At 44.4% G+C, this 10,000-nt stretch overlaps 1 protein-coding gene across 1 annotated transcript in view; it reads right to left on the bottom strand.

The window, feature by feature from the left end:
• LOC311317958 (teneurin-2-like) overlaps positions 1-10,000 on the bottom strand; it is a gene marked incomplete at both ends in the record, with an annotated part of 184,904 nt that overhangs the window by 24,302 nt on the left and 150,602 nt on the right. Inside the window, one exon of the mRNA XM_084449114.1 lies at positions 7,684-7,921. Within this exon, the coding sequence (XP_084305240.1) occupies positions 7,684-7,921 (238 nt within the window). The remainder of the gene's footprint in view (positions 1-7,683; positions 7,922-10,000) is intronic.

Raw genomic sequence — 10,000 nt, 5'->3', positions numbered from 1 at the left:
TCGGAGCCCATGCCCCGCCTTCGCCACCTGATCTTAAACACACACTGGCACCAGAGTGATGACAGCCTGCGTGTGTGTGTGTATGTGTGTGTGTGATGTGTGCGCCTGTGTGCGTGTATGTGTGTGTGTGTGTGTGTGTGGGTGTGTATGAGAGACAAAGCCCTTTTATTTAAAAGCCTTGATTGTGCAGTTGGGTTCAACTAACTGTGGTAATTCTAATCAGAGGAACATTTAGACACTCAGACCTGCACTGAACGTCAAAACATCCCTTCCGTTCCCCCATGGCGATGCAGAGCCAGCATGCAACATCGCCATGGGGGAACGGACGGGATATATACAGAGTCCAACTGTGCCCTGTCGTTGCTGTGGAGAGTCACACCGCCCTGTGGTTGGCGATTCGGGAAAGAGACCCAGCTACTTGACTCTCTCAAGCCTGTGACTCAGACGGCGGGCGTCTTGCCATAGAGCGACGGAGCCTCGAGCCGAAGCTAAACTCACCGCCCCTGGGAGTGGCGGTCCGATATGCCACTCCACTGTGGGATCGTGGACATGTTGTTAGGGGAACCCTATTTAAGGGGCTGGGGCAGTGACAAACATCACCTGACGAAGACCCACACGGGTCGAAACGTTCTCACCTTTTACCCAATAAATAGCCCTGTGGAGTAGCTGTGTGCGGACCTGAACTTTACTTTACCGGATGTCATTTTGTCCTGCACCAGCATGGTGGATGTGCTTGGCATACATTTTATTGTATTTAATCGCGGACATGTCCCATATCTCGCAAGACCCGGGCGCGAACCCCGGCCCCCGACACTGGCCCAGTTTGCACCAGCTGCGAGACAGCGACTGATGTAGCGTGGAGCTGCGGTCTGGCTGCGGCAGCCCTGAGGTCAGTACTGCAGAATTAAAAGATGAGCAGGCTGATGAATAGTGCATATAGCTGGAGACCTTGGGGCCCCCAACCCCTTCCTCCCACAGCAGGAGAAGACTAACTACGGCCCAGAGAACACACACACACACACACACACAGAAAGAGAGAGAGAGAGAGAGAGAGAGAGAGAGAGATCTGTTACAGTGTTAATGTTAATTTACTGTGCCAAATCTTAAATAATTATTGTTATTTTGTAGATTTTTTCGATTTATATACATTTTAATGTATCAAAAGCTTTGGCAACACAGATGAACAATTTGTCATGCCAATAAAGTGAATTTAATTGAACTGAATTGAGAGAGAGCGAGAAAGAAAGAGAGAGAGAGACAGAGAGAGACAAAGAGAAAGAGAGAGAGGGGGTGTGAAGGTGCGAGAATGAGAGAGAGGGTAGCAGTGAGAGCTAGCAAATGAAGAGGTTCAAATGAAGAAGTACTGAAACCTAACTTCCGGTAGCAGCGAGCAATGGAGTAGACCAAAGTCCCAGAGCTCCCGTGTATTTTTCTTTAATTAAAACGCATAATAGCCTTTTATGGTGAAATATTACCTATTTTAATACCATACTAAGTATTGAACGAGAGGTCATAGCGTAGAGCCGTATTTCACAAGTGGGTGAATTCAGGAAAGTGAATTTCTGCATAAAGAACCTAACGGCAAAAAGTTATAGCTAGCTAGCTAAGATGGCGGATGAGACGCAGCTCACTTTACGAACATTGAGATCTGAGTTACGCGTATCACGGCAAGCTTCTCTGGAAGAGTTTAAAGCCGAAATCGCCTCCCTTCGTCAAGATTTGAGCATGGACATACAAGCTCTTTGGACGGAGGCAATGTCCAACACTCAAAAGCTACGCCATGATTTGGAGGGCAAAATCGGGAAACTACACCGCGCCATAAAGACGTGACTGTGGAGCAAGCTACCATCATGGTAACCATGGCACAGAGTCTCAACGATGCACTTGAGCAGATTGTACAACTGGATCGCCAGAATGAGTCTCAGTCCCGCGACTTGAAACGACTACAGGAGAAATGTACTGTATATATGTACTGTAATTGTATATTGATGGAAGAACTAACGTTATGGTCCATTGAACACTATGAACACAGGCCCGGATCTGCACAATGTGGTGTTCAGCTGTGAAGGTTTATATTTTTTGGGGACAATTTCAAGCTCTAGATTTAATTTCTAAAATTGACTTTTCAAGTTTCTGGAATTTTTATTTTATTTTATCTACTTAAATCCAAAGAAGCCCTCTACGAAACATAAGGACAACAGGGTACAGCTTTCAGTTTTTGTATAACAGCCCGATATTTTTCTTTTATGGTTATAGTATGGTTGAATGTTAAATGTGTTTGACTCTTTTAGTTTTGAAAGGGAGCTGCAGCTGAACTGAAGTTCAGTAGTAGTTTAGCTGGTGTAGTGACTACGCAATGTTTGGATTTGTGCAAAAAAAAGTTTTTTTTCTTTTCATTTGGGGAAAGGCATGGGGGGTGGTTTTCTTGTTCTCGTCTTGTTTTGTCTGTGCATTATTCATCTTACAAAGCTGCTTGTTAAATTCACATTGGTTTGAAATATGAGTAATATCTTAGTCACTGGTTTAGGTAGATATGACATCTTTCTGTGCTAAAGGGGAAAGTCTAGTGCAATATGTAAGTTGGAATACTAAGGGTCTTAATAATCCTGTGAAACGGGGAAGAGTCCTAACTCATTTGAAAAAGCTTAATGCTAATATTGCGTTTCTGCAGGAGACACATTTGAGAAATCAGGATCATTTTTGGTTACGTAAGGGGTGGGTTGGCCAATTGTTCCATTCAAATTGTAATTTTAAATACTACAATTTTGGTTAAGAACTATCCTTTTATTTCATCCCTTGTTACCTCTGACCCATATGGTAGATTTGTGGTGGTTACAGGGCACCTAGATAACACTCCTCTGACTTTAGCTAATATCTACGCCCCAAACTGTGATGATGAGCATTTTTATTCAACAATTTTTGCATCCCTCCCTGATTTGAATACTCATAACCTAATCATGGGTGGGGAATTTAACCTGCGTACTTGACCCTGAACTAGATAGATTAAAAAAAACAATTGTTGACAAAATCTGATAAACTAATTAGATAATTCCTCGATACCTATAAAATCACTGACCCCTGGCGATTCAAGTATCCATCATCTTGTAGTTATTCGTTTTTCTCCCCTGTTCATCATTCGTATAGCCAAATTGATTATTTTCTCATTGATTGTAAACTTCTCCCTTCAGTTAGGCGGTGTGATTACGAGACCATAGTTATTTCAGATCATGCCCCACACCTAATGCAGCTGGCATTTCTGAACAAAAATATGCCCAGGACATGGCGCTTCAATAATCTTTTGCTAGCAGACAAATCCTTCACAGATTTCATGACATCCCAGATTGAATGATTTTTGACTACGAATGACACTGGAGAAGTGTCAAAGAGCAGTTCGTGGGAAGCTCTGAAGGCCTACCTTCGTGGCCAAATAATCTCCTCTAGTAGCCTCTAGTAGCCTCTAGTAGCCTCTAGTAGCCTCTAGTAGGCAGCGAGCGGGTCGTATATCTGGCATTACTCATCAGATCTTGGATTTGGACCTCCATTATTCTGTATCTCCCACTCCTGACCTATACAAAGAAAGACTTGCTCTTCAAACAGAATTCGACCTTCTATCGACAAATGAAAATGCACGCTTGCGATTACAAGCCCGTCACAGGTCTTACGAACATGGGGAGAAAGCTGGGAATCTTCTGGCTTTACAAATTAGACAATCAGCAGCTTTGAGAATGATAACAGAAATTCGAACAACTGTCGACCAACAGGATATAAATAAGGTATTTGAACAGTTCTATACTCATTTGTATTCCTCGGAGTCAGAGGGTGACACCTCTTTAGTAGATGACTTTTTCAGTGAATTGAATATCCCAAGGATATCTGCAGAAGATAAAGCAAGACTTCAAGAGCCCCTGTCTCTGGAGGAATTGAATCATTCTATTAAGAGCATGCAAAGTTCTAAAGCTCCAGGACCTGATGGTTTTAGCTCTGAGTTCTATAAGACTTTTTCAGTGTTGATCTCCCCTCTACTGCTTGATGTTTTTAACGAATCATGTAACGCCAATGCACTTCCCCCAACTTTTTTTTTTACCAGGCCTGCATCTCTCTTTTTCTTAAGCGGGATAAGGACCCACTCGACCCGGGCTCCTATTGAGCCCTCAGCCTTCTGGATGTAGACACAAAGTTATTAGCTAAAGTACTGGCCACTTGTCTAGAAAAAGTTCTTCCTACAATTATTTCACAAGATCAAACCGGCTTCATTAAAAATAGACTTTTATTTTCCAACCTTCGTAGACTTTTCAATATTATATATTCTCCTAGCCCAAGCCCCCGATGCCCAGAGGTGATCATTTCATTAGATGCAGAAAAAGCATTCAGTCGGGTCTGGGGACCGAGTAGGATTTTCTTTTCTCCGCCTTGGAGAGGTTTGGGTTTGGCAGGAAATTCATCTCCTGGGTCGGTCTTCTTTACATCTCACCCTCGGCTTCTGTCCAGACTAATGCCTTTAGGTCAAACTATTTCCCTCTTCAGTGGGGCACAAGACAGGGGTGTCCCCTCTCTCCTCTATTATTTGCACTTTCCATCGAGCCCCTGGCTATTGCCCTACGCTCACTTTGTAACTTTCAGGTGGTATTTAGAGGAGAGAGGGAACACAAGGTATCTTTGTACGCAGATGATCTACTATTATATGTCCGGAACCCAGTTGAATCAATCCCTAATGTCATGTCTGTGCTGGGGAAGTTTGGTAGGATCTCTGGGTACAAGCTCAACCTGTCTAAGAGCGAACTGTTTCCCATCAACAAAGCTGCTCAGAGTCTATCATACTCCCAATTTCCATTTAAGTTGGCTGATAAGTCCTTTAGATACCTGGGCGTGGTTGTGACAAGGTCTATTCTTGACTTGTTTAAGTTGAACTTCAAACTTCTGTTAGAACGTACCATTAATGATTTCGGTCGGTGGTCCCATCTCCCTATATCTCTGGCAGGAAGGGTTAATGCTGTGAAAATGAATACTCTACCCCAATTTTTATTTTATTTTCCAATGTATCCACATTGTTATTAATAAGTCATTTTAAACATCTAGAAAGGGAAATCAACCGTTTTATTTAGAATTCGAAACCTCCTAGAATTAGAAAGGACTTTTTACAAAGACCGAAACGGGTAGGAGGTATGGGACTGCCTAATTTTCAACTTTATTATTGGGCCTGTAATGTGCGAGCTGTCTCTTTCTGGGGTCAGGCTGTTGATTTGAATGCTCAACCTGCCTGGCTGCAGATTGAACAGGCCTCATGGCATCCTACTTCTCTGGGAGCGTTGCTATTTTCTTCCCTTCCTATCCAGTTGGAGTTTGCTAGAGCCAAGGGTTAGGGTTAGGGTTAGGGTTAGAGCCAATCCTATTGTGAAACAGTTCCTTAGAATCTGGTCTAAAATAAGACAACATTTTGGATGGCATGGGAACTCTCTCCTTGCCCCTCTGTGCGCAAACCATCATTTCCGTCCTTCTCTGGTAGATAATACTTTTCAATTATGGACTCGTAATGGCATAAAAAAAAAAAAGATCTTTATATCAATGGGACGTTTCCCTGTTTTGAATTACTCCGTAATAAATTTGATCTCCCTCAAACCCATTTTTTTCGATTTCTACAAATTCGTAGCTATATCAGATCCAATACAACAACCTTTCCTGATGCTCCTAATGACTCCCAGATGGAATCTTTGTTTTTGTGCGAGCCTTCGTCTAGGGGGGTAATATCCTATATCTATGACCATATGTCTAATCAGTTAGTTGTGTTTCTGGATTATCTGAAAGCCGCCCGGTAGGGAGACTTGGGCGTTGATTTAACGGAGGAGCGATGGTTAGAGGCACAGCAGGAAGTGCACTCAGCATCTATATGCATTAGGCATGGTCTTATTCAATTTAAGGTGCTGCATCGTCTACATTTTTCAAAGGTCAAGCTTTCTAAAATGTATCCTAATATAGATCCTTTGTGTGACCGCTGTGGGGTAGCCCCTGCGTCGCTGGGGCACATGATCTGGCTATGCCCAAAACTGTCCAATTTTTGGAACTAAATTTTTAAATCTCTGATCTCCTGGAGCACACGGTGGAACCTGACCCGGTATTAGCTCTATTTGGGGTGCCAGGAGAGGATAGCCCTCTTAGACGATTCTCTTCTACTGTGGTGAGGTTCATATTGCTTTTAGCACGCAGATTGATTCTTCTTAACTGGAAGCAGGCACAGCCCCCCACTTACACTGCTTTGATCAAGGATGTTATGTCACCTTACAAGGTTCTATTCAGAAGTTCCATAAGACCTGGCAACCCTTTCTGGATTATGTAGAAGCTAGGCAATAAGTATACTCTTGTAACACTATCATTATCACAATGTAAAATGTGAGTGGTCGCCATGTACAGCAGCTTTAAAAACTATACGGTATATTTTGTATGTACTTGTCTTTGTTTGTTTGATAATTTTGTACTGTCTTTGTAACATTTTATTTTGTATACAGTGTTTAATGTGTCAATGAAAATGCAAATAAACAGACTTGGGGAAAAAAAAAGGAAAAAAAAAAAAGAAGTACTGAAACGTCATATTAAGAAAGTTTAATAAAGTTTATATGCCAGTGAGGTAGACAGAGTGCGGGAGCTTATTCATTTAATTACTGTTGGCCTCTGACTCCTTCCTACGCACCTGTCATACTACAGGTGTGCAAAAGGGTTTTTCCTTGCTAGTGATTATTCTAAAAGTGTCTGGTTTAGACGGTGTGTGTGTGTGTGTGTTGTTATAGATTTATTCTAATAATTAAGAAAAGAGTAGTCGAGAATGCCAAGGTTCATCTTTGCAAGTCCAAGCTGGCTACTTTTATTCCAAATAGTTTACGAGTTTGCAAAGTCGGACTCTCAGAGAAGGGAAAATCTACCAAGAGCCGTGATTGGCATCAAAGCAGAGCATTATTAACCCTATGGGTGTAACCATGCATGCATATGCAAATACTAAAGCCAATTATAAGTGAGTACGCTAGGTCGGAGGGTCAACTGCTGAAGTTGAACATTTACAGAGATCAAAGATTAACTGGGAGGAGGGGACCTCTGGTGAGGTCTCCTGCCATAAAGTCAATCAGAAGACCTGTAGATAAGAGGTCAGAGCAATAAACAGGATGCAGCTTCTCACTTTATAAGACAGGATTCACAGTGTAGATTTCCTATGACAATGTCTTGAACAGAGAATACACTCATTTGAATTGATCTATTACAGTGCATCTGTGTGTTTGTCTATCTGTGTGTGTCTGTGCATGTGTGTGTGTGCGCATGTGTGTGTGTGTGTGTGTGTGTGTGTGTGCATATGCCTGCAGAGAATCAACATACAGAGAATGTGTGTGTGTGTACTGAGAATGTGTGTGTGTGTGTGGTGTGCGCGTGTGCATGTGTGTGTGTGTGTGTGTGTGTGTGCATATGCCTGCAGAAAATCAACATACATATAATGTGTGTGTGTGTACTGATAATGTGTGTGTGTGTGTGTGTGTGTGTGTGTGTGTGTGTGTGTGTGTGTGTGTGTGTGTGTGTGTGTGTATGGTGTGCGCGTGTGCATGTGTGTGTGTCCTGATCGTGTGTGTGTGTGTGGTGTGCGCGTGTGCATGTGTGTGTGTCCTGATCGTGTGTGTGTGTGTGTGTGTACAGATCCAGCGGTCTCACCTGGTCTCCAGGGGAACGTTGCTGTTGAGGACCCAGCTGTCCTGGAGCTGGACAGACTCTGGCGTGGTGGGGCCGTCTCCGGGGCCGGAGGGGGGGGCGTGGATGGGGTTGCGGCCCCCGCGCAGAGTGTTCCTGTTCAGGCTGTTGGCTGAGGAGTGGTGGTGGGACAGGGTCTGGTGGTTGTGAGGAGGGGGGATGGGGGCCCGCAGGGTCGCCTGACCATGGTGGTTAGAGGCCCCTGGAGAGAGAGAGAGAGAGAGAGAGAGAGAGAGAGAGAGAGAAAGAGAGGAAATAAATATAAAGGTGTGGCCGCAAAGTTGGTCGTATTGTTCTTTACGAGGACGTATTTAATGTTCGCCAAATGAACTCATTATCCACAATCTGTTACACACACACTCGCAACACTGCCACACTGCACTCTTCGCCCTGTTCTCTCCTCTTCAATTTTTCTTGTTCTCTCCTTCCCAGTCTGCTGTTCCTGCTCAGTGTGTATGTGTGTGCAGGGCCGCCGCTCGGGGGGAGGGGGGAGGGGTGGTCGCACCAGACCTCGCGCTTTAGAAGGCCTCGCGTCAGGAAGGGATTGTTATTTAATTTTTGTATTTAGTTTTTGCTTTGAGAACTATTTACATGTTACACATATCACTGGAAAACAGTACGCTTTCATGACGTACAGCTGTGTCGGGGGAGGGGGGGTTAGGGCGTCTCGGGGGGCGGTGCTTGTGACTAAGTGAAAAAATCTCACTCCAAACTGTCGGTCGAAGTTGGCAGCCCTGTCTATATTCAGCAGTGCAGCGTATGGGAGGCGACGTCACGACCGTGGAAGGTGCATGATGTGTGTATTTTGTGCCATGTGGAAATAAGACATGCATGCATAGAGCATAAAGGCCTCGCAATGCCTATTTCGCACAGGGCCTCGCATATCTCCCGGACGGCCCTGTGTGTGTGTGTGTGTGTGTGTGCGCGTGTGTGTGTGAGAGAGAGAGAGAGAGAGAGAGAGAGAGAGCAGTAGGAGAGCGATGTGTCTGCTGTTCTCCTCCAGAGTCAATGCGAGAACATGTTGTCTGACTGAAACCAACAGCAATGCTGTATTCTGACCTGCTGACAGAGATGTGAACACAAATAGGTGACAAATAACCAGGAAAAACCAACATAAAGGGATCTATTTTCGTGCCGGTGCTAAGCAGCGTTAAGCTGCTGAAACATTATCCGGTTGAGCGCTCTTTGTGACTGAAGCTCCTAGCATCCCTGTCTCAATAACCAATCCTGTTTCAAAGTCACTCAGATCTCTTCCTCTTGAACTGGGCCTGCTCAGTGTATATAAATACATGTCACACAATTTGTCACCCGTCTGTTATACGCACATACATGCACGCACACACACACACACACACACGCACACACACACACACACACACACACACACACACACACACACACACACACACACACACAGTAAGGAAATTAGTGTTTCTGATATGAGTTCTTGTGTGTGGTTATTGAATAATGTAAACATGTCTCATCTGTGATGAACGGGTGATGGAAGCGACTGATCCAGTGTGGAGGAGATGAAGAGATACGCCACAAAATGGGATTCATACAGGGAAGAGGATTCATCCAGTATGTCTGTCTTTCACCATTCATGAACGTTTCTGTGTGTTAATTTTTGACTGGTGTCATCGGATAGGGTTTCAGAGGGGATTCTGAATTCCCCAAAAGCCAGCCACATGCCCTACCCTAACTTAGGTACTGGGAGTGTTGATGCCACTGTTAATGAAGTAGCACGCAAAACATTAGGCTGGCTCTGCAAGTACAGACTTGTGAGTGCATGCAGCCTATGCTACTGTAGGCTCTATCCTAAGAATGTCATCTTCTTCTGGTTGATTCGTCCTCTCCCCCCGGGTCACCCGGGCTATATAACCGGGCGCACCTGCAGGAGCCACGTCAATGTTTCGTCATCCACGACCGTCAGGCCACGCATTCCGTTGGGTGTCCGATATATCGTACAGTCCTGGATGACGTGGTCTGCGGTTTGTTCCTCGGCGCCACACTCGCACGCTGCACAGGATGCCAAGCTCCATCTGAGCATCGATGAGCGGAAGCATGAATGTCATGATACTATCTATGTAGGCTAAGCATCCTAATAAGGTCTATAGGACCTAGTTGGTGTTGAGGACAGATTAATCATGGGTGTATCCAGGCCACTTGGCCACTAAATGTGCTATGACCATGTTTTGGTCCCCGATGGCCTGCACATGAATAGCATGAAAGTCTTTATGGCCACCAAAAACTGTCTTTAATTAAAAAAAACTAAAAAAAA

The sequence above is a fragment of the Borostomias antarcticus genome, assembly GCF_949987555.1.
Source record: "Borostomias antarcticus genome assembly, chromosome: 14".
Classification (NCBI taxonomy): Eukaryota; Metazoa; Chordata; class Actinopteri; order Stomiiformes; family Stomiidae; genus Borostomias; species Borostomias antarcticus.
The sequence above is the reverse complement of the archived record's forward strand: the minus strand, read 5'-3'. Positions and strand labels throughout refer to the sequence as shown.